The 22,495-nt window shown below is 53.7% G+C and overlaps 10 protein-coding genes across 10 annotated transcripts; 4 read left to right on the plus strand and 6 right to left on the minus strand.

Moving 5' to 3' along the window:
• Nucleotides 1-497: 497 nt before the first annotated feature.
• HMPREF1541_02352 (uncharacterized protein) lies at nt 498-1,861 on the minus strand (the record flags this gene model as incomplete). Its single annotated transcript, XM_008716707.1, has 3 exons — nt 498-758; nt 805-915; nt 965-1,861. The coding sequence occupies 3 exons, from the start codon at nt 1,859-1,861 to the stop codon at nt 498-500; spliced, it is 1,269 nt and encodes a 422-aa protein (XP_008714929.1).
• An 899-nt stretch (nt 1,862-2,760) lies between these two features.
• On the plus strand, nt 2,761-4,050 carry HMPREF1541_02353 (uncharacterized protein; the record flags this gene model as incomplete). Its single annotated transcript, XM_008716708.1, has 1 exon — nt 2,761-4,050. One exon carries the CDS (start codon nt 2,761-2,763, stop codon nt 4,048-4,050), a length of 1,290 nt encoding a protein of 429 aa, XP_008714930.1.
• A 460-nt stretch (nt 4,051-4,510) lies between these two features.
• On the minus strand, nt 4,511-8,479 carry HMPREF1541_02354 (uncharacterized protein; the record flags this gene model as incomplete). The annotated part of the gene is made up of 4 exons (XM_008716709.1): nt 4,511-4,854; nt 4,905-5,120; nt 5,208-8,224; nt 8,271-8,479. The coding sequence occupies 4 exons, from the start codon at nt 8,477-8,479 to the stop codon at nt 4,511-4,513; spliced, it is 3,786 nt and encodes a 1,261-aa protein (XP_008714931.1).
• Nucleotides 8,480-8,843: 364 nt separating this feature from the next.
• On the plus strand, nt 8,844-9,302 carry HMPREF1541_02355 (uncharacterized protein; the record flags this gene model as incomplete). Its single annotated transcript, XM_008716710.1, has 1 exon — nt 8,844-9,302. One exon carries the CDS (start codon nt 8,844-8,846, stop codon nt 9,300-9,302), a length of 459 nt encoding a protein of 152 aa, XP_008714932.1.
• A 511-nt stretch (nt 9,303-9,813) lies between these two features.
• Nucleotides 9,814-10,299, minus strand: HMPREF1541_02356 (uncharacterized protein; the record flags this gene model as incomplete). The annotated part of the gene is made up of 4 exons (XM_008716711.1): nt 9,814-9,907; nt 9,964-10,039; nt 10,095-10,110; nt 10,165-10,299. The coding sequence occupies 4 exons, from the start codon at nt 10,297-10,299 to the stop codon at nt 9,814-9,816; spliced, it is 321 nt and encodes a 106-aa protein (XP_008714933.1).
• Nucleotides 10,300-10,585: 286 nt separating this feature from the next.
• On the plus strand, nt 10,586-11,163 carry HMPREF1541_02357 (uncharacterized protein; the record flags this gene model as incomplete). The annotated part of the gene is made up of 4 exons (XM_008716712.1): nt 10,586-10,658; nt 10,721-10,754; nt 10,849-10,930; nt 11,065-11,163. 4 exons carry the CDS (start codon nt 10,586-10,588, stop codon nt 11,161-11,163), a joined length of 288 nt encoding a protein of 95 aa, XP_008714934.1.
• Nucleotides 11,164-11,869: 706 nt separating this feature from the next.
• Nucleotides 11,870-12,390, minus strand: HMPREF1541_02358 (uncharacterized protein; the record flags this gene model as incomplete). Its single annotated transcript, XM_008716713.1, has 2 exons — nt 11,870-12,288; nt 12,339-12,390. The coding sequence occupies 2 exons, from the start codon at nt 12,388-12,390 to the stop codon at nt 11,870-11,872; spliced, it is 471 nt and encodes a 156-aa protein (XP_008714935.1).
• A 1,407-nt stretch (nt 12,391-13,797) lies between these two features.
• Nucleotides 13,798-15,331, plus strand: HMPREF1541_02359 (uncharacterized protein; the record flags this gene model as incomplete). The annotated part of the gene is made up of 6 exons (XM_008716714.1): nt 13,798-13,844; nt 13,905-13,967; nt 14,015-14,137; nt 14,184-14,345; nt 14,392-15,181; nt 15,209-15,331. The coding sequence occupies 6 exons, from the start codon at nt 13,798-13,800 to the stop codon at nt 15,329-15,331; spliced, it is 1,308 nt and encodes a 435-aa protein (XP_008714936.1).
• Nucleotides 15,332-16,358: 1,027 nt separating this feature from the next.
• On the minus strand, nt 16,359-18,373 carry HMPREF1541_02360 (uncharacterized protein; the record flags this gene model as incomplete). The annotated part of the gene is made up of 2 exons (XM_008716715.1): nt 16,359-18,261; nt 18,312-18,373. 2 exons carry the CDS (start codon nt 18,371-18,373, stop codon nt 16,359-16,361), a joined length of 1,965 nt encoding a protein of 654 aa, XP_008714937.1.
• Nucleotides 18,374-19,676: 1,303 nt separating this feature from the next.
• On the minus strand, nt 19,677-21,395 carry HMPREF1541_02361 (uncharacterized protein; the record flags this gene model as incomplete). The annotated part of the gene is made up of 8 exons (XM_008716716.1): nt 19,677-19,996; nt 20,058-20,105; nt 20,153-20,329; nt 20,379-20,465; nt 20,515-20,701; nt 20,752-20,856; nt 20,903-21,087; nt 21,134-21,395. The coding sequence occupies 8 exons, from the start codon at nt 21,393-21,395 to the stop codon at nt 19,677-19,679; spliced, it is 1,371 nt and encodes a 456-aa protein (XP_008714938.1).
• Between the last annotated feature and the right edge of the window lie 1,100 nt (nt 21,396-22,495).

A 22,495-nucleotide genomic window follows, 5' to 3' on the forward strand; every position in this document is an offset into this window, starting at 1 on the left:
ACGATAACCTCGTCAACTGGGAATATTGCAGTGCTGATATAGCAGGCTTCAAAGGGCACAAGATCTCGGACCCGGCCTCATAGAGGTCACAGCCCCTTCCACCATGCTTCCAAAAACAACTACGGTTCGCGGAACTACCGTCGAGGAAGAACAAAAGACGAAATAAAAGAACAGACAGCAATGATATTTCCGAGAGAGTCGACGACATCTACCGGGAGATGCTACATCGCGGTAGCCATGCATTTGTTTGCGAATGCTCCTCCGAAAGGGACAAAACTCTCCACCTCGGGAACCCCGCGACTTTCGAAGGCCCTCGACGGCGAGCTCCACTGCAGAGACCTTGAACATACGACCATCAATGTCGTAATGTCGCAAGTTGCAGAACGCAGTCTCAGCATATAACAATATTGAAACGATTGTACAGATCCATGCACCTCGAAGCACGGTGGTGCGTTCCGACGGTCTAGAGTCTGGAGGCGTTCTTGTTGACTGCGATATCAGTCAAGCTCCTGAACGAGGGCACCGTTACTCGGTGCCAGAGGTGGCCCAAAACAACGACCAGCGCTTTTGCCGAGCCATTCCTCCGGCACACCAAGTCGCACGCCGTCCTTAGTACTAATCCACCGGGTGTACATCGGGTCAGCCTTCTCGACTTCTTCTTCTTCATCTACCGATATCTCTCCAGCCTGTTTCTCGAGCATGAGAAGTGTTTCTGGCTTTGGAGCAGCCCCTCGTGCTTTAGATGCTTGAGGTTTCAGCTAGACAGACTTAGCATGTTAATAATCAAGCTGTGGCGACACGTACAAGTCGATTGAGAGCCGCCGTCTTTTCCTCCTGAATTTTGCGCTTCGTAAGCTCCTTCCGTTTACGTGCATGCTCATCTTTCTTCATCGCCTTCTCAGCATCCGTGAAGAACTGGTGGACCGTTAGTCTCAGCTTGTTCAATTGTACCATGCTTGCTCACCTTTCGCTGTTGGGGTCCCATCTCCAGAGCCATAAGCTCTCCGCCTTCCATCGCTCTGCGCTGGCGCTTCGTTAAGCTCGCAGGGTCTGGAGTAGCAGCTCCTGAAGCAGGTGTCTCAGAGTCATCATCTTCTGAATCATCATCGTCCAAATCGTCGTCCTCACCAAGTACGTCCTCCTCATTCTCCAAATCTTCCTCTTCGCCACGAGCGTCGTCTTCGTTCAGGTTAGTTTGTTCGCCTTCCTCGTCATCATCACCGGACAGGTCAGATGAGTCCTCGACCTCTTCGTCACCTGGGTCATCTTCCATCTCCTGATCCTCGACTGACTTCAACGGACCAACATTGGCAGGAGTTACAAGCACCTTCGGATTGGTTTGTCTTGCGTTGGACTTTGCGGGTGGCTTCAACGTGATCTTTGGTGCTTTGGGCGGCACGGGAGCGTCTTCCATTTCGACATCGCCGTCCTCACCAGCGGCATCATCGTCCATGTCGTGATCAGCATCTTCCTCATTATCGTCTTCGATTTCGCTCTCGTCATACTCCACGTACTTGGGTCGATCCGAGCCTCTGGCGCTAGCGCGTGGGGGAGGAAGGTTGCGTCGTCGACGAGGTCCATCGATAACCTGACCACCGCCAAGTGTATCGTGGAGGGAGTCGAGCTCATTCGCTCGCATGACTTCGCGTAGCTTGCTGGGCGGTGCTTTGACGGTGAGTTTTAGGCTCTGGCCTTTCCCATCACCGGCTTTCGAGATGGCGGCACTGGATCTACCGCTTGCGGCTCTTCCCCTTGAGCGTGGCGATACTGTGGGGGAAGATGCGACCCTAGATAATATTTTATTGTGAGCTGCATTGTACCTCTGATTATTCTTGAGCTTGAAAGTGGTGAAAGCTGGCATGGTGAGATTGATGCAGGTGCAAATGGAAGTAGTGCAGCAGGCGCGATGTCTTCAGGACCATATTGCTGCAGATGGAAGGGGCATTGAGCGATAATTGTAGTCGTTTGCATAATTGCTGCCGTATTCACGCGAGCCGAGCGTTACTTTAGTCGTTTGCTTTCACTGCGCAACGCCCAAGAAAGTGGCATAGTGACATATTGACCGCGGACCATGGACCGTGGACCAGTCGACCTTTGCACCGGCCTTCGCACTCTTGACAACAAAGGATGCTAGAAGAGGAGCGGTAACTTACTCTTGCCTCCCTGAACGTCGCATAGCGTCAGCTTTCCTGGGGTCGTAGTCTTCTTCTTCGCTTTCGTAGATATCCTGATCGTGGGATGAGTCCTGGGATTCATCGCTCGGATCATCGCTGATCTGTGGTCGCACACGGCGGCTCCGGTCTGCCATCTAGACGGCCTAGTCTCGGCTATCCACAGCCTTGGATTCCTAAAGTTCCTTTCCCACGTCTCCCAGACTGCCGCCTTGAATTCCAATCTGGACCTCTATATTATAAGTTTGCCAATTATCCGAAGCTCTGAACGATGATATAAGGCCGCGATAACTCGAGTCTTGATAAAGACCACCTAGATTGCTCAAGATGTTTCTGGGTGACAGGGTGTATATACCACAAAACCAATATCGGTGTTGAGGCGCGAACGAGGGTTGCCTTCTCTGATTGGTCAGCCTTGCATGTCACCAGCCCTACAGCCTTGTTTCAGCGTGCCTCGGCTGACATCGTCCTTTGCAGACTGCTTGTTGGTCGAATATGCTGTACAAGTAGCCCACTACTTTCTGCTCTGCGTTTCATACTATGCTAGCACATTCAACTAGAGGCTAAGATCGAGAAGGTTGTTATAACCATGGCAGGCGACAACAATGACGATTCGAAACCACAGGTTCCCACCATTCCTTCATGGCAACAGGCGCTACCGCCTACATCCTCACAGAGCAAAGTGGAAGACGAAGCTGGTGTGGCCACGCCAGAGACCGACCTCGATCCTCTACAACAGGCTCGCCATTTCCTACGGCATGAAGAAGTGAAAGATGCACCCAGAGATCGCAAAGTCGCGTTCCTTGAGAAGAAGGGCATACAGGCGAACGAGATACAAAAGGTACTTGCCGAAGAGGGTATTGCTCTCGCGGACGATGCCTCAGAAGATGGGATGAAGACGATACATGACAGCACCGCCTCTTCGCCAGACACTTCAATCAAGGCATCCCCTACACAAACGTCTACAAGCTCCGCAACCACATCTACACCTGCTGTTGGCGCTGCCACTCTCACACCAAAGCCCGACGTCGCCCCCGTAATAACATATCCAGAGTTTTTGCTCAAGCCGCAGAAACCTCCACCACTCGTGACCGTCGACCGCCTTGTCACCGCCACGTACATCGTTGCCGGTGTGTCTGCTCTCACTTGGGGCGCCTCCAGATACCTCGTGGCGCCCATGCTCGAATCCCTCACCAGCGCACGACGTGACCTCGCGTCCTCAACTCTGACCTCATTGCATACCCTCAACACCAAACTAGAATCCACAGTCTCTCACGTCCCCTATATTCCATCTTTACATGCTCATAAAGAACCATTCGACGATACTGCCTCCATCACATCCTCGGACTCCGACCCCACCGAGCTCTTCCACCGCGATTATGGCACACAAACATCTCCGCCCAAGTCGCGTTCTTCATCCCTCTCCAGCACCTCGTCACCACTGTCCGCCTCCGCTTCTCAGACTGCGCGGCTCTTCAGCCTGCACACGTCCCTCTCCTCTCTCCTCTCAAGCACAAACACCACCTTCTCCTCAGACTCGCTATCTACCACGATCTCCGACATGCAGTCCGTAGTCGACCGCATCGAATCCAACTCCCAACCCCTTTACACCTCCTACGACTACAAGACCAGCCCGGCGTTCAACACCAATTCTCCGTCCTCTACTTCGACTTCAGCCTCGAGATCTAAAACAGGAGCCAGTGGCAGCGAAAAGGAGTCACAATCCGAAGCCGCCAAGTTCAAAGCCGAGATCCGTGCACTAAAAGGTGCTTTTCTTAGCAGTCGCAACTTCCCCAGCGCACCGCGGCCACCGGCCATGGGTGCTACCTCAGCATCCTCAGGGATAGGCGCTGGGCGCTACGAGTCGGTTGGAATCTGAAGTGCTACGGCCAGATAACCGTAGCTTTGACGAGTCGTGATCAGTTAATCAGGGTTGTGCGACCCTGAGTGCGACCTGGAAGGCGTCTTCTGCAGGAGCGAGAAACGGAGTCGCAGACAGTAATCGTGTAGAACAGAAATTCTGTGTGGTAGACTATCATATTTTTGCCATATTTTCTCTCAAGTGGTCTCCTGCTCGCTCTACGCATAAGTCTCGAGTATTTAGCGCACCTCGCTTGTCAAGGCGAGAATTTGATTCTGCCTCATGCTCCTCGTTCATAGCATCGGCCTCGCTAGAGAATGCAGATGTAGCATACATACTCTTCCTTCAGGCGAGCTCCATAATTCCAGCGCGCGTTCTACCCTTGAAAGTCATAATGTCTAAACTATCTTTTCCCCGGCACCACTTCTCATCAACGACCGCCCTACCGACTTGGCAGGTATAGGTAGTAACGACCGATCTAGGGTGTAGCCCTGCTCATACCAATCAAACGCTTCACACCAACCATCCACTGGCCACACTCGTCGACCTTATTCTGGTGCACGTCCAGCTGGATCTCCTGCGCACGTGTGTAGTCTTTACCAGCCAAAGCTTGAGAGAGCTCCACGATCTGCCGAACGGTGTCAGGCTTGAGAAGTTCCTCGTTGTTGAGATGATCGTAGAGAAGGTCGAGACGCTTTTTGGTGTCGTTGACCTGAGGTTTAAATGAAGCTGGGGCACGTGCTTCGACTCGCTCCATTTCCTGAGACAGGACGCTGAAAATGGGTTGGGCAGAGTCTGGAATATGAGAGCGGTCGCCTTTGGCTGAGAGAATGGTTAGAAGGACCAACGTTCGGGTCAAAGGAAGAACTTACGGTATTTCCGAGCTGGCGGCGCCGCCTTCTTCTCGGAGCCAGCAGTGCCCGGACGCTCAACATGTTGCTGTGGAGGGCCTCCGGCTGAAGGTGGCCCAGAGCTGAACTGTTGCGATGGCGGAGGACCGGCAGAAAACTGCTGCTGAGGTGGAGGAGGAATAGCTGCGGATGGCTGTTGTTGGTGCGGCGGTGCAGCAGCATATGGGCTCGGGCGTGCTTGAGGAGGAGCTTGTTGGGCAGCGTATGGGTTTGCGGAGGGAGGAGGGGAAGTGAACGATGAGCCCTGTGGGGGAGGTGCGATACCAGGTCTAGAGCCAGGTGGCGGAGCCTGTGGGGTTGACTGCGAACCTGGAGCAGGGGCATAGCGATTAGATGGTGGCGCTCCTGAAGGTGGAGCATTGTACGGAGAAGCGACTCTTCCAATTGGTGGCGATGCAATGTTCTGACCGACTGGAGGCGATGAAACTGGGGCTGGTGGTGCATATGGATTGCTAGCAGCAGACGGTGGTCTATCGAACGACGCCTGGTTCTGCTGACCCGACAAAGGCGAGGCGACCCGTTGAGGAGCACTCGCCTTCGGGGGCGGTGGCAGTGGGGACTTGCCTCTGCTCGCCAACGGAGGAGCCATTGGGGGAGGAATGCCCCCCGGTGCGCTGGGCTGTCCGAAGGGCGAAGCGACAGGAGGCTGCGCCAAATTGGCAGGAGTGCCTCTGCGAGAAGTCGGCTTCGCAAAATCTTCGGGCACATCGTTCCAGCTCGCCATACTCTTTGCCTGCGATGGAGGCGGTAGAGATGGGCTTTGGTTGTACTGTCGCGGCGGAGGAGCAATGCCCGGAGCTTGTGGCATCGAATAACCAGGGCCAGCTGATGGCGATCCTCGAAATTGTGGAGGCGGAGCGTAGGGGTTACCAGGCCCAGAGGAGGGCGCCGCGGCAGGTGGCGCGTATGGATTCGCTGACTGCGTAGGTGGGCCATATGACATAGGAGCTTGTGGTGCGTATGGTGTCGGCGCCGGAGCTGGAGCTCCAGAGAACATGTCCTGTGGTGTAGGATACCCCGGGCGAGCCGTTGACCTGCCTTTCGAGGGAGTGGTACCTTGCTGCATAGCAGCAGCAGCAGTAGCAACGGAAGCCGCAGGTTTTCTCTTGGTCGCTTGTTCGATTCGAGTCCGTGCTACGTCTGCGCCAGGATAAGTGGTTGGTAGGAGGTCAAGATACTTCTGCGCCACTTCGAGTTGGCCAGAGGCAGCCACAACATCGGCGTACTCGAGATATTTGCTGTACAGAGCCTCCAGTTTCCAGTCGCCCGTTTTGGTCAACTCGGGATCCTTGAAGGTCACGACACTCCTGAAAATCGTGACCTTTTCGATGAGATCTTGCAACGCGCGAGCGTGCAAAGAGTATGCCGAGGTAGCGTCCGCATCTGCATTCCCAGACTCTTCGTGCTCTTTGAGCTCCTCGATCCAAATGGAAATAACTTTCTCGAGCTTGGATCCAGCCAGATAACTGAACGAGGCATCTTTGCGGGCAGCAGAGCTGGTAGAGATCTGTTCCGCAAGACGATCGCCCAGAGCTTCACACAGATCAGGGAACTCTTTCTCACTAGCGAAAGTGCAAAGGGTTGCCATAACCTCCTTCCAGTTCTCAAGATCAGCATTGTGGACAGTGTCCCACAAATTCTTGCCGACCACAGAGGCCAGTAGTCTGAGATAGTTTGGGCCACCATCTTGCTTTGCGAAGTACGCTTCCTGGGCCTTCTTTATGCATTTCTCGCCGCCACAGATAGCGATCATGAATGCATCAGATATTCTGTCCTCCTTCAAGCATACATCCAAGGCCTGCTCGAACTTGCCAAGGATAAGTGCTTGGGTGATCTTCCGGTCAGCCTCGGACTCCGAACCAGTGTAGAGCTGGAAAGGATTATTAGTTTTAGTGCCTTTGGTTGCAGCGAGCTCTGACAGGAAATCGCCATCAGCACTGTTGGCCCAAATTGACTGGAAACGCTTGTGACCTCTGCCGGCTCCGGCTCCATTGACAGTTGGCTTCTCGTCGGCTCCATCCGCAGTGAGTCTGGCAGGTGTTTGCACCACATCGATATCACCATTCTCAGAATCGCCGAAGCCTAGATATTTCACAAGCTCTGCACGAGGATTGCTGGATACAAGCGTCTGGATGACCTTCCAGTCTGCCCTCTCCTCATCAGTCTTAGCCGATTCAACTCGCTCGTTGCACAACGATACAAGATTCCCAGAACCGATAGCCTTTTCAAAAGTTTCTGTAGCGGTGCCCACGTTTGAATCAACCTCAAACTTCGTGATGTCAATCTTGGAAGCTCTAGATTTGGTAGAATCGACAGGCCTAACTGTAATCAGGCGGCCACCGAAGCCGAAAACGACAGAAGTTGGTCGCTCGAGCCACTTCGGTGCCTTTTCTAACGAAAAGGAAGACGCTTGAGGTTGTGTAGGAGCTTTGGAAAAGAAGTCCTCACCGTCCGCGGCCTGATCTTGTTCTGCTGTCGTCTGGCTAGGGTTCGTGTTCTGAAGAGACTGGACCTGGATCTTGCCGTCGAAAGACGCAGTTGCGAAGAAGTTGGGGTTATGAGGGTTGAACCTAGTCTGGAACGTCCAGTTGGTCACAACTGGGTAGTCGCCGTATGCAGTTCCAGTTTGCGGGTTCCACAAGATGGTTCGATTGTCCTGTCCACTGGATAGCAGAAGGTCCGGATCCTGGGGACACCAAGAGAGAGACATCACCCCAGAATCGTGGCCACGCAATACCTTCTCTGGCGCATTCGAGTTTCTCAGATCCCAGACGAGGATGATCGGATCTTGTTGAAGCGGAACAGCTGTGATCAGTCTTGTGGGTTTGAGAGGGTCCCACGCGATGGCGCTCGCTGGCTTGCGACCATTGTTGTTGAGCGTCAAGCTCTCTTTCTTTGTCTTCATGTCCCATACTGTGACAAACCCACCGCTGCTGCCAGTGACCAGGATGTTGGACACCTTCTTGTTCCAGTCCAAGCACTCAATATCGTCCGCCCGCGCCGCAGTGCTTCCGAGTCGTATTGGTGCACCGGGGTTGTTCAAATCTGTGATGAACAGCTCACCCTTGACGCCACCAGTAGCGACAAAGTTGGAGATCTTCGGGTTGAACTGCAAAGCCTTAATGGCACCAGTATGAATCTTCTCTGAAGCAATAGAGGCATTTGCGGGGTCATTCGTGATCTTTGCGGCATCCCAGAGACCAAGGGAGCCACTATCTAAAGCGCCGGCCACGATGCCTCGCTCACGTCCTTCGGCTGGGGTCCAGGCTAAGTCGTGGAAACTAGCTGTGGTCAGATAAAATCTACACGAGACTCTGATGGTCTTACCCAGTCTCTGTATTGATCGTGGCAGCCGGCTTAAGCTCCTGGCCCTGAACCTGATCGTCCAGCGCCAAATCCCACAGCTCGAGGCATGTTTCGTTACTGAAATCGACATCGACTGCACCGGACTTGGTACCGGTCGCGACCCACGGTGCGTTCGCATCTGGCGACCATGCAAAGGCCGCAGTTCGCGGAATCTCCCTTAACCGCACCATTGTAGTATTGCCGTAGGGGCTGGATGGAGGGGAGCGGTTGTGGGTTCAAAAGGTCGAAAAGACGGCGGCGCTCAGCATGCAAGGGGAAGAGAGGTAGCAGAAATTCAAGAATATTACAGGAGATGTTTACGCATGTCGTGGGTATCGTGCAACGGGGTTGTAATCTTGAGGACGATCTGGTCACAATGGAAATTCATCCCAAATGCCAGTTTGGCATGACGCCCGCCGCAGTTCATACGGCTGGCCCCTGGGTGGACTTCTGCCCCACAAATTTTATGTAAGTCTTGGCTCTCTTTTGGATGGCGTCCGCAACCTTTTAATGTCGACCGCAGCATTCTCTCGATGATGTAGGAAGCTTGTCAAAATGACGGATGTATCGACCCGGCCTAACAGTACCGTCTATGTCGGCGGCCTAGACACCAAGCTTGTCACAGCCGCCACCCTCTCAGAGACTTTCATCCCGTTTGGCGAGATCGCCAACATTTCGCTTCCCAAGCCCGAAGCGCCATCATCTACGGACGTGCATCGAGGATTCGGCTATGTCGAATTCGAGGAGGCCACTGACGCTAAGGCGGCGGTCGACAATATGGACCAGAGTGAACTTTTTGGACGGGTCATAAAGGTTGCCATGGCGAAACCTGACAGACGCGAGACGAACGAGCCGAGTCTAGCCAGTACGACAGCTGTCTGGGAGCAGGAGGGCTACCTTTCGAAGTATGGACAGGAGGACCGGACAGCAATGCAGCTCGATGCGAACGAGAAGACGGATGATCCTATGCAGGCACTGGAAGACCTCGATGTGGCAGGACCGAAGCCGGTGTGAGAGCCACGTGGCTGGATTAGATTCTTCACACAAACGATATCGCGGCAACGAACATTTGCGGATGTGATCACACATTGACTGATCAAGTATCGCATGCTCTGAATGCTAGAAGGACAGTATACTGGACCGAAACTCAGCATAGATCGACTGGTCAGCGATTCTGGCACGAGACCTAACAGTTGTCTAAAGAACCCGCGTCCTCGGTCCGAAAATCGATAATGGGGTCACACGCGGCTACCCTGCTACAGTTTGCACTATCCGGCGACGAGAGGGCGGGAATATGGATGGGCACCCAAGGCATTGGCAGCACTCAGCAGCCTTGTGCGCACAGATGATAAGAATCGAGAGAGGCGTTCATTGCGAGGACAGTGCTGCAACTGCTGCATTCCATATATACAGAGCATCATATCGCGCGAAGCCTGATACGCCCCTTGTTGCAATTTTGTCGCTTCTGCTTTGCTATCGCTCTTCAGAATCTCCATTTGCCCCGTAGCTCCCCAAAGCTTGCCATTTAGTGGTTGCCACCACGCTGAGGGGTCAGCCGCAGGGTTTTGTCGGTGAACAGCTTGCGGGCCAAGGCGAAGGCTGCTGCAAAAACCGCGAAACTGTGGGAGGGTTTGTTAGCTGGCTTGGATCCGGTATTTGTAGTCCTGAGACATACGCGATAACAACACCGAGAGGTAGAAGCTCAGGTGGGATTCTCTTCAGATTCCTGAGTCGCTGGGTAATAGTGTGTGCTGTAAAAAGAGTGGTGTTAGTTGATGAGGCCGCTCTCTCGAGGTTTGGTCGTACCGCTGTGATCCTCCTCCTATTTAAAGGTCGTCAGTACACTGCCTCAGTTTATGATATGCCTCGAACGAACCTTCGATCTCAGCACCGTCCTCGTCTGGTGGAATGGTCGGGCCTGCAGTCGGAGGAGGGGCTGGCGCACAGGCTGCTTGAAGGCCGTGGCAGCCTGCCGCAATGGCTGCAAACGCAAGATGCGTGCAGTATTCATCGTGTTCGATATGCGAAAGGAGTGGAGAGTAAGTGAACGGAAGGAAGAAGAATGTATCGTCGTCGTCCGTAGGACTGATGTCAAGCTCAGAGCAGCCCAGCAGTCTGAAGCTCGTTGGACGTGAACCAATCATATGCTACTATGACCCACTTTAATCCATCCCAATCGTCTCGACCTCACACCACGGCTTTGCACCCTCAGGTACACTACGACTGCACCTCAATACCTCACCCGAAGCTCGAATACCCTATACCTAGAGTGCCCGTGACATCTTAAAGCCGCCGCTATGCCCGACATCGAGATGCCCGACCCCGAGGAGCTCGGAGGCAACGTTACCAAGCCTTTCAAGTTCGTCACTGGTATGTGGCAGCTTCCCTCGTAGCTAGGATGCGGTGGGCGACTAACAGAGTGTTTTCGACAGCTGGCTACGACGCTCGCTTTCCCAACATGAACCAGTACGTTACCTACGACCGCATTCATGAGTCCTGAATCTCGAGCGACATGAGGGGCGATTCGCTTCGAAGAAGAAATATTGACCGGCTTGTACAGAACCAAACATTGCTGGCAAAACTACGTCGACTATCATAAATGCATTCTTGCCAAAGGCGAAGACTTCAAGCCTTGCAGACAGGTACGAAACCCTGGCTTTCTCAAATCACCTTAGACGAAATGGCGAACCCACGCTACGGGCAGTTGCACCATGTTCCATGCTATACACCCGAGCAGAGAAGCATGCAAGACGCAAAAGCTGACTTCGCTGTGTAGTTCTACCTTGCCTATCGCTCCCTTTGCCCGAACGCGTGGGTTCAGCGATGGAACGACCAACGCGAAGCAGGAAACTTCCCCGTGGATCTCCAGCATTAGACAATCGAACACATTCACGATGTGGATTGGCCACGAGGTCGACGATGTTTGCCCTTGGGTGGGCTCTGAAATAGGCACGTGCATGGCTGATGTAGCTGACGTCGCCGCAGGCTGTACATACTAGCAAGTCAAGGACAGTCTGATTCAAACGAGTGATTCCTGCTACGATCTATTTCTGTTTTCCAGATGCTACTGGCTATTTATTGTGATTTGGCAGCTTGTTTCTGCCGACTGTCGCACTATGCAGGCTCAAATTTATGATCGCTATAGCTTGAAAAAACACTAGCGGAAGGTGAAAGATACCGAAGATGTAGACGACTTTGAAGTCGTTCAAAAGGATTCTCTATGAGCACTGTGCCAGGCTGTTGGCTAATGTGCAAAAGCCCTTCCTTCTAATCGAGCGCCGGGTTGTTATGGGTATTTGCGCCGAGGCCTGAATGCGCATACCGACATGTGTATCCTCATCATGTCTGCCCGGATTTTAGTAGAGCCACACAGCGTGGTCAGTCTCTATGATATGGACCGCACCGGGGCAGCTTTGATCTGCAGGTGCCGGCGACCATGCTGATCGATGCCTCCTCATCGTAAATGCAGCCACGAGCTGAAGCGTGGCATCGGCACAAAGCCGAACAAAGAGGCTTGCTGCGAGGCTGGTCCACATGGCATCCGCCTTGTTGGGTAATGGTCGTGCTGCAGCCGGCAAGCTTCATCGCCTGATGCCGCTACGTCTCAGAGCTTCCGTAAGCTCCGGTCGCTGAGCGAGCTGAGCAGTGGCGTCGGTGTAAGAAAACCAACGTCGCTCCCTCTTAGCCTTCTCTGGCCACTCGGCACGCGCCTCAGTAACAGTAGCCTCGAAGAATTGGTAGCACGCCTTGGGGGCCGAGTTTTGTGTAGGGCGATTATCAAGGATAGTTCCGAGATCTTTCTCGACCCGCACTATAATACCGGCTTCTTCCCAAGCTTCTCTAGCTGCGGCTGCGGCTGCAGTCTTTTCGTCCTTTTCCCAGCCGCCTTTGGGAAGAACCCAGCCCTTACGGGAGCTCGACTGGATGAGCATGACCTTTGACTTGTCGGGTGCAAGAGGGACGACTCCAGCAACTAGGCGCTCGCCCTTGGATCCGTATCCTGGTCTCAGATTAACAAAGCTGCGTCGTCCGCAGAGACGAGGCACTCACGCTGATTATCAGATCCGGTTCTGGACGTCATTGAATACTTGGGCTCTGGCATTTTGGCGGTTGCTATTGTTCTCATAGAGATGGAGAGTTCTGGGGGGACGAAGTCTGCACACTGCAGAACCAGAGCGCCCGGTAGGTGGTAGAGAGCGGAAGATGGGTGATCAAAGATTGACTGCTGGCAAACGGGGTGGCGGCCAGAAAAATACCTTCACACAGACAGACTCAAGTGAAGTGAATAGACGGGCACGTGTGAATAGAGGTAGGCTGCGGCGAACAAGGTGCCGGGCAGCTCAGTCAATGGGGCACCATGGTGCAAAGTTGAAGGGCAAGGCAGTGTGGTGACAACAGTAGTCGGTTAGTCAGTCAAGGCCTTCAGTCCCGTAGGGGGTACGGGCTGAAGGAAGAAGATGACTTGCAGGAAAGAAGAAAGAGGAGGGTAACATGGTTCTAGCATAAGTAAATAAGAAGTGGGAGGGGAGCTCAAGTTGCAGGACCAAAAAACGGCCACCGCGCGAGGGTAGATCCGGCGGTCAGAGGCAAAGTGGAGGACAGCATTTGAACTTGTTTCGCGAATAACAACAGAGCATCAGACTAGTACCGAGCGGATCTTTAATGCGTGGTGCTGCGACCGTGGGAAGAAAGTAGTCGATGATGGAGGGGTTATTAGAAAGAGGCGGTCTTTTTTTGACGGTAGAGGCGCGATCCTTGTCCCACCCGAGCGTGCCTGGCTCGTCTTTTTTTAATGCGCGTCTGCGTTGGTCGTTCGCCCTGCTCGTCATCGGCCCACGTGCCTGCGTCTGCCCTTCTATCTGGCTCTCTCGCTGACGCTCACCATCGCTATCCGCTCATCTTTTTCCCGCTTTACCACTGCCCAAAGCCCCCCGGGGCACTGCTCACGCGAGCTGCTGCTGGCTGCCTGCTGGCCGATTGCTCATGACCGTGGGGGTTCCACCAACCTGATTCCAGGCTACCCCCTACCTCTCGGTATCGCTGTACTGACCGCATTGGCTGGCCCGGCGCCCTCATCTGCAGTGTCCCACGACTCTGACTGACCCCAAGTCATCCTCCACTGTGCGATTTCGACTCGATGTGTCATGCTTCACACATGAATCGTCAGATTGCGCATCCATCGAGCACGAGGTCAAGCACACAAAGTTATACAATATGTCCCAGATCTCGCTATTGAAGCCAATGGGTAAGGCTACGCTGCATCAAACATCTGTCTGTCACGGATTGGCGTCTTGACAAGAGTCTTGCTCTCCGAAACCTAAGTTGACTGGTCTTGCATTCGGCGGCTCGTTTCGTTCCGCTAACAACGTGCTTTGTTCCCAGGCTATCAGCGCAGGACATCATGCGGCTACTGCAAGGACTCCACTGGAAGTAAGTAGAGGTCTGGTGTGCAGCCTCTGCCCCATTAACGCCACTGGCAGACTCGTCATACTACATGCAATGCGAGAACATGAGAGCCGACCACTATCAAGAGTTAATGGATCGTGGATGGAGACGGTAGGTGCCGTAGCTGCTTCGGCAACCACTGTGTTCTGCGTGGTGCTCATCTATTCCCAGTTCTGGGAAGCTCTACTACAAGCCTGACCTGTCACGGTCGTGCTGCCCGCCTTATACCATCCGGTGAGTGCTGTAGGTGTTAACAGACCCCTCTGGCTGATGAGTGCCAGACTGATGTCGTCTGAGTTCAAGGCTACCAGAGAACAACGCAAAGCCATTCACCGGTTTAACCGTCATGTTCTTGGGGCGGAGTATAAGCGCAAAGCCGCTATGCTGTGTCCCGTGCCTCGAGAGTAAGCAAGTCCGCATCGCACGTGCTCAGATACCTGATATCAACAGGCTGAAACGCCAGAAGCGAGACACGTTCGATCTCCCAGAAGCAATCCATCTCTCGGAATACCCCAATGTTCAACGTCCTGGCAGCCGCAAATCTGGGGCGCCAATTGAGCCCGCTCACAAGTTCGAGGTCAACCTTGAGGCAGATAGCTTCTCCCGGGAAAAGTCAGTATCCATTGTTTGCGTCAACTGGCATGATCTAACTCAGCAGGTATGATGTCTTCTTTCGGTACCAGAGACAAATTCACAAAGACCCTGCATCGCGGTGGCCTGAATCTGCATTCAAACGTTTCTTATGCGGCGGTCTAGACCGATCACTGGTCGAGATCGGAGGCAAGACGAAGAAACAGGGGTCCCATCATCAATGTTACCGTCTCAATGGCAAACTGGTGGCGGTGGGCATACTAGATCTCTTGCCGCATGCGGTGAGCTCGGTCTACATGATGTATGATCCCGACTATGCACATTTCGATTGGGGCAAGATCACTGCGCTTCGAGAAATCACTCTAGCAACCGAGGGCGGCTACGGTTACTACTACATGGGGTACTATATCCACTCATGCATCAAAATGCGGTACAAGGGCGAGTTCAAGCCCAGCTACTTGCTTGATCCAGAGAGTTTGGATTGGAACATCTTTGATGAGGCTTACCGTCAAAAGCTCGATGCACAGCGGTATGTATCTCCGTCAAAGGAGCTCAGAGCTCTTCCTGTGGAACCTTCCGGTGCCCTAGAGGCCGCAACCGACTTGCCACCAGCAGAAGCAAAGAATGATGACACCACAAAATCCAGAGCAGCCACGTTCGCCGACGACCAGGATTTGGAACTAGACGAAGAAGACTCTGAGAACGAAGATGCGGAAATCCCTCCTGGAACTATGTTCCAATACAACATACCGGGCGTCCTGACCAAGGACCAAGTGGCTGATTTAGATCTGGGTAAATGGAAGCTGATAATTCGGAACACTTTGGTTGATTTCGAGGCAAGTTTACAGAACCGTCACGTGATCAGAGGCTGAACCATCGTACAGGACCTCCGAGATTGGGGGCAGTGGCAGCTGGATGATCCAGGCTCGATCAAGGGCATTGCTGCGGAACTCGTCGCGGCTACGGGACCGCGGCTCTTGCAGCACTCTGCACTATCTCTCTTCTGAGCAGAAAGCAAACTAGTCGACTGTCCCATTCCCTCACAGTCACGCCAACCTCCGTCAGAGGTTATCTCGTGCGCGATCTGCACTTTGGAGCCCGCTCAAATACTTAACCGAATCAGCCTCGTACAATAACAGCACAAGACCACTCCAGCAGTATCACAAGCGTGGACGTGAGGACTCATCGTAACAATTGCTATGTATCAGGCGGCAAGGAAACGCGGTGCCTTCTTACGATTCATCGTTTTAGCACGGAGGTGAAGGACCGGAGGGCTACGGCGAAGATACATAGCGAGTGGAAAGACGTCCGTTCTTCATGACCAATGAACCCAGCATATTGTCTTTGCGAGTCTTTATTCATGTCCCCGCAAAGATTGCGTCTGTTGGCGGATGGAATCCTGGCCTCGCTGCCTTGCAGGTAGAACCGAGTCACGGAACGGGAAATAGTACGGTGTAGCACGGCATTCCGGGCGACAATGCAGCCCTTCGCATACAGGCAGAGTTTCGACCACACGATAGGAGGCCAGGAAACAAGAGGAGCGATGTCTTGTCTACACCACCAATACGTACTTCCATCTTGAAAGAGGGGATTGCCTTGTGCCTTGCGCAGACTCGTCGGGCGCCCGGAACTGGCCTCTCCCTTCACGTTGGTCTATGTTGGCTATATCAGAGTGGTGTTGGAGTGTCGCGTATTCGTTCACAGCGGCAGTCTCGCGGCACCGTGGACTATTATGGCAGCATTGCCAAGGATCCTCAAGCAGCCGCCTCCTTGGCCGCTAGGATGATTTCGTCCGCGGCTTTCTCGCCCACCATGTAGATTGGAACGGCTACGAAATATCTGCAGATGCGCCAGGGATTGGGTCAGCGGGCACATTCGGAATCAGGGAGGGTATGAGAGTCTCAAGTGGACGGCTCAGGCTTGGGAGACAGGGGTGTGCCGGCGACAAGAGGAAGGGGAATCTGCTCCTGATGCGAAAAATGTACCTCGAGGCCAGCTTGTGGCCAGGCGAGATGAAGAAACGGAAAAATTCACTTACCCCGGGATCTTCGGGAACACACTGGCATCGACGACACGCAATCCTTCGGCTCCCCTCACGCGGAACTTGCTGTCCAGCACCGCCATCGGGTCGTCGTCAGCACCAATCGGGCAGGAACAGCTGGCGTGGTGGCCCCAGGCCTCGTCCTTGATATACTGCTTGATGTCGGCCTCGCTCGTGACATTATCGCCGGGTTGCACCTCAGGGAACCCGCCGCTGCCACCGAGAGCGATCAGCTTATCGAAGGCGTCACGCCCAAACTTGATGCCATCGTACAGCGCCTGCAGGTCTTTCTCGTCGGCACCGCCGGCGGTGTCGCCGGTGTGGAAGTAGTTGAAGTCGATGAGCGGCGTGTCGCGGGGGTCGTTGGAGCGCAGCTTGACGGTGCCGGCGCGGTTGCGCGTGTGCGCCTTGAGCGCTAGCCACGCCCAGTGACGCTTGTCCTGCAGGGCAAACTTGCTATAGCCGTCGAAGTAGCCGACGAAGTTGGCTGGCCAGCCGCTCATGAAGAGGTCCGGCTCCGGGATGTCGTTGCTGCTGGACTTTTGCAGGACTGCGAATGCCGCGCCTGAAGTGCCGTAGACGCCCTTGCCGAGCAAGCCCGGGTTGTTGTAGGCGTCGAGGCAGCCATCTGGCTGTGAGTTCTGGAAAGTGCACTTCTTGGTCAGACTGAAGTCCGTGGTGGCTTTACCGATGACTGGAATCTCGTAGCGGTCTTGCATGTTGGTACCAACGCCTGGGAGGTCGATGAGGGTGGGGATGTCGAATTCAGCGAGCTCCTCCGCTGGGCCAATACCGGACAGCTTGAGAATCTGCGGAGTGTTGAAGGTGCCGCCAGAGATGATAACTTCGCGGCGGGCGGTTGCGGTGCCAGGAATGCCGCCACTACCTGTGCGAGGGGCACGAGGGTCCGCGCGGTATAGGGACTGCCCATGGAGGTACGACACACCGGTCGCATGTGGTTTGTCGCCGGTGGTGGTATCGAAATTGATCTTGGTGACGAGAGTTTGGGTCTGAATGGTCAGAGGGTAGCCGTCGGCGATGACTTTGTAGAGCCAGTCACGGGGAGCTGAACGGGTTTTGTCCAGAGCGTTGATAGACAGAGGGACTTGGTACATGCCCTCTGTCGTATCACGCGCTTTGGAGGGGTTGTTGAGATCGATGGCGAGAGTCGAAGTGAGACCAGTGACGGTAGCCAGCAAGGAGGTGATCAAGCTCTTGCCCATCGCGGATGCTGCGGCCAGGACCAGGGACGCAACCTTCAAGTCTTGTGCAATGAGTTGCAGATCGGTGAGCGAGGTCGCCATCCAGCCTTTGAAACCATGGCCGCCAGTTATGGAATTCAGATATTCGGCTTTCTCAAGACGGACAAAGTAATCCCTCATCTTCTCTGGGTCCCAGGTGTCGTCACCTGTGGTATCGACAATGTGTTGCCAATCGCTGGCATGCGGGTACACCATGATCTGGGCGTGGTGTTGGGTACAGCCGCCAACAACGCCAGAGCGAGGGTACAGAATTCCAAGAGGCTCCGAGCCCTCAGGAGGAGTGGTCCCATTCAGGATCTGGACCCAGATATCTCCATCGGGTGTGCGCCAGGTCATTTTGGTATCTCGTCGCTGCTCCTCGAGATCAGGATAGTGATTGACATAGAAGTTCCACTGCATTGGCAGATACTCGGCAGCAGTAAAATGGAGTGCGGGAACATTGGTGTAGATGTCGTTGATGTCATCGCCAGCATCGAGCACAAGGACGCTGTAGCCGGCGAGTGCGAGACGTGCTGCCAGCGGCCCGCCCCCGGCCCCGGATCCAACAACAATGTAGTCGTACTCATCCGTAGAGTTAGCAGCGGCCACAGTCTCGTTCTGGCGGCGATGAAGTCTCTCATGTGAATGCTGGTGTCTACATTACTTCCGTTAGGCAAATCACAATGCAGCGTTGTCGTAACTCACCCAACCGCTGCAAGACCGGCAACAGAGCAAGCCAAGAGGCCCAAGATGTTCTTCCACAGCATCTTGCCTCGTGGCTCCTTGGCTCGTGGTAATTAGTACTATTGAAAATGACAGGACGGCCTCAGGCCAAAGAGCAACTGGAAAGACAACTAAACAGCAGGTGTGGTTACCTGAATGAACGACAAGAAGCTAGATATGTGTGCTGCAATGGGAACAGCACCGTCAGCGAACTCATCTGCAGCACATATACGAACCACCGGAACGTGCTGGAAAGGTCCGAAATTCCCATGGATGGTGATCATCGCCGCCATCCTAATGTACCATGGGGCGGTCTGCATCGAAACACGCGTAGCTGCATCTGTAGCGTGAGGCTGGAGCAAAGATTCGCACCACGAGTCATCGACTTCGAGGCGTCAAACGTTGCTGCCCACGTCCTAAGCCACCACCTGAGCCAGGGTGTTTGGTTGATGCACCGTGAAGTGGGAAGTGGGAAGCGAAATTTAGCGGAATTGGCGAGCGAAGGAGACGGATACGTAGCTCCGTGAGTACTCCGTACCCCCCAACCTTTTTCGTGGCTCGAGATTCTCCCTGAAGAGAGGCTGCGCAATTACTTGACGTGGTGCCAGACCTGGTGCACGCAGCAATCTCAGGGCCCAGGAACTTACCGGACATTGCGCCGCAAGAGTTGATGTTCTCCTGCTCTAGGTGGTGCAGGGGTGAGGTGATTTGCACCATGCATGGAGGAGGATCGGGCCCGTGGACCAAGCAAGCTTGGCAACGCCGGCGCTGCGGGGGGGCGGCCCCACTTAACGGGACTATAGTCGCCTGGCATTGAACCCGGGCCATGCCAGGGACTAATGTGCTGGACTCAACGTAGTGCAAGTTCTTGAGTCTTGACGAGGACACCTACGTTAGGTACTCCGATACTAGTCGTAGAAAGATTTTGAAACTCCTGGGGGCAGCAGGGCAACCCTGAAGTTCTCTACGTGGCTTGAAGCTAGTCCCTTCCGTGAGAATGACTCTAGTCAGATCACTATGCCTCTACTCTGTACTAGCATGTTCCTACAACATGCGCCAGACCGGGGCAATCCTGGCCGTTGCAGGAAAGGTGGAGGGTTTAAGAAGATCGACGCTGGCTTCAACGGCATTCTGTCACGGTGCAGGACCCCTTGTTCATGCGCAACAGGCTCCGGTACTCCTCTATTCAGAAGGTGAGTCTTTATGCAGGCACCTGCTGTCCGTATTTACTGGATAGAAGAGAATACCAGGAAAAATTGATATACATGAGCGGCAAGTGCACGCTGGAGCTTCACAATTTCAATTCTATACCTGTATAATCTATATGCTGACCACCGTTCATGTTCTTCACAGTGCCTGGCCGACAGGATAGCGCTTAGCATACGGGCTCGTACTGCTCGACCGATCTCCCAGCTCGATTGTGTTGGCATCCACCTCTTTCGACCAGTGTAGGCACTCGGTTGAGTCAGTTCGCTCGTGCTGTAAAGTCCGAATTCGAGGTATACTGTTGGTAGGCGCAAACTTTCCCTGTACCAGGGTACCAGAGAGGTCCGGAGTCGCACCTCCCTTTCTCAAATTGGACCCGGTTTGGCCAGTGCCTCTGCTGGTACCGGAAACCAGTTTCGGTTTCCAGGCTTTGACAAGCTGATAGATGGCAGGCATATTGGCTGAGCAAAGTTAGAACAAGAAGAAATTTTCAGTGATTGAGGGACTTGCCACAAATGATACCAACCTGACATTCCACGAGTGACCAGTAACCGGGGGCGTAGTAGTCGTCTGAAGGCGTTAGCGACCATGTCATCTAATCTTACTCTGCCTCTCACATGTTGGATTCTCGGTGTGTCTGAATTGAACGAGGTATTTCAATCGGATGATGGCAATGATACAAGCGAACAATCCAACTGAAAACATAGCAGCGATACTGATGCGCTTTCTCAGAGAAATTTTCAACCGATAAAGCTGCCTCATGGGCAGCACAATGATGACAACGTCGAGAATTACTGCAAATATCAACACAGCTCTTGACATCAGTTGAATCGGGGGTCTCACTGGAAATCCCAGCCGCTATGAAGCCCTGGAGATGGAAATCATTGCATTGACCTGCCATCTCTCCATGCCATTGCTCCCACATGTAATCTGCACCCTGATTAGCATGTTGTTTGAGCTGCAGAAAGAAAACCCTTACTTATTGGGCGGCACTGAAATAGAGTCGCAACAAAGAAGCAGATTCCGTACCCGGCGCACAGCGCCATGATGAAAATCATGATGTTTTGCAAGTTTCTGACTGGAAACATTCGGTAGAAGAAGAAAAGAATAGAAATCTTGACCAGTGAAAGACCGGCAAAGTAGAAAAGCTCGCCTAAAAAGAATAGCTGCACTCGGTTACCTCGCTGTTCGGTGGCTGTGGCATCAGAAGGCCTACCTCGAGCACGTTTGTTATTTGATGGAATTGCAATGTCCAGATATCGCGACCCAGGCCATTTTGTGCCAGGAACCATGCGAAAACGGTGGGCGGACCTGTGGCAATCTAACACACTGTGAGCACGAGTTGCAAAGCTTCAGCATCTGCTTACCACAGCGGCCAGCATCGTCCAATCGTCCAAGTACAGCTTCCGAGCATTTGTGGTGAGCCTAGTGATGATGCGAACAATAAATGTCAACAAAGCCACTGCACCGATCGTGAAAGCAATAAAGATGAAATCCGTCGAGTGGTCTCGAACAGGTCGTTGGCAAGCCATGGATGAGGCATTCATGGTTACTGGACCGGTTAGCGTCTCCTTAACATCAATGGACCGTGAGCATACTCAGCATCTCTTTGACCGTACAGCTCTGCCTTGCGCAGATTTCGATATCCCGGTTCAGCTCCTCATTGATACAGATACAGGTCTGGTTGAGACCAGCAGCTGTTACACATGGTGATCGAGGGATGTACTCGACCATACATGACAGCGAGCAATTGGGATAAGCCGCGGCCAAGGCAGCCAGATCCGCTGTCTGAGCCACTGTGGTTGATATCAGTGCGGTTAAGGTCAAAACCAAGTGAATAAGGACTCGTGCTGCTGCCATACTGTGCAAAGTGTCAGTGTGGCTGCGTGTGGTTCCGATGATGGCGTGTTCTGTCGGATGGGAAGGCTGCTCTGATATGTGACTTGATGTCGGAATATCCCACGGAACGGTCAGCCGCGTGGTTGGGAGTCTCCGCCTCACGGCCGTTTGTCGATCGACTCCAGTACGCCAAACCTCAGTAGACAAGTGGTAGCACCGAGTCCTGGAGCAGAACCCAGCGCCAGTGTACTGCCATCCTCATCGAGAAAAGTTTTGCGCAAGCCGGACGCCTTCGAGGCAAGGGTTAAACTTTTGTGTCTGGATACTGGCAGTTGCAAGGAAGCTGGTAGTGAAACAGCCAATCGTGAACCAACAGTAGTCTGAGGATAAGAAGTGATACGGAGAGAATCATGGCAGACGTTGTAGATCGGACCCGAGGAACCAGGGCCTTCCTGGCCCGCAACGGGAGCTAGCAAGTATCCCCAGGATGATCAACGCCTAGACTTGAGGCATACATACTGTACCTGCAGCGCTGCTCCGGTCGACAGTGGATGCGATAACTTCAACTGCCACTTTCGCTTACTCTTCTCGACAGTGACCAGTGGCCGAGGCGACCTTCACCCTGAGTGTGCTCACGGGGGACCAAACCATGGTACGATGTCCGATTGATAGACGCGAAGAGGCTTAGGCGATTAAATTCGCCTGTTTACACGGTAATCGCGTGTTCACCCTCTTACCGCTCGACGAAGCATCGGCCCACAGGGTCGCTCGTAGTAGCGAGCAGCTCGACCCCGGTATCATCAGCGTCCCAGTTGAGCAAGCATAAGGGGGCTGCGGAGCATATGTGACACCCCTGGCTCGAATTCCTACGCAGTAGCGTGGTAGTCGAGATATCACAACATAGACTCGTGCCTTGGCTGATCTTTTTGAATCTTACCGCAGTAGTAGTAGCTTTGGAAACAGGAAGCTGTCCTGGGCATGACAGGGAACGTCGCCGCAGACGTTAGCGTGATGGAGCGGTGTGGGGCTAGTCCATCGGCCATGATCATCCAGATGGTCAAGCGTCAGCCTTTCTAACCAGCAATCCCTGTACGTGTGGGGAAGCCATAGCGTGGCGTTCC

Source organism: Cyphellophora europaea (assembly GCF_000365145.1).
Source record: "Cyphellophora europaea CBS 101466 unplaced genomic scaffold supercont1.2, whole genome shotgun sequence".
NCBI classification, from domain to species: domain Eukaryota; kingdom Fungi; phylum Ascomycota; class Eurotiomycetes; order Chaetothyriales; family Cyphellophoraceae; genus Cyphellophora; species Cyphellophora europaea.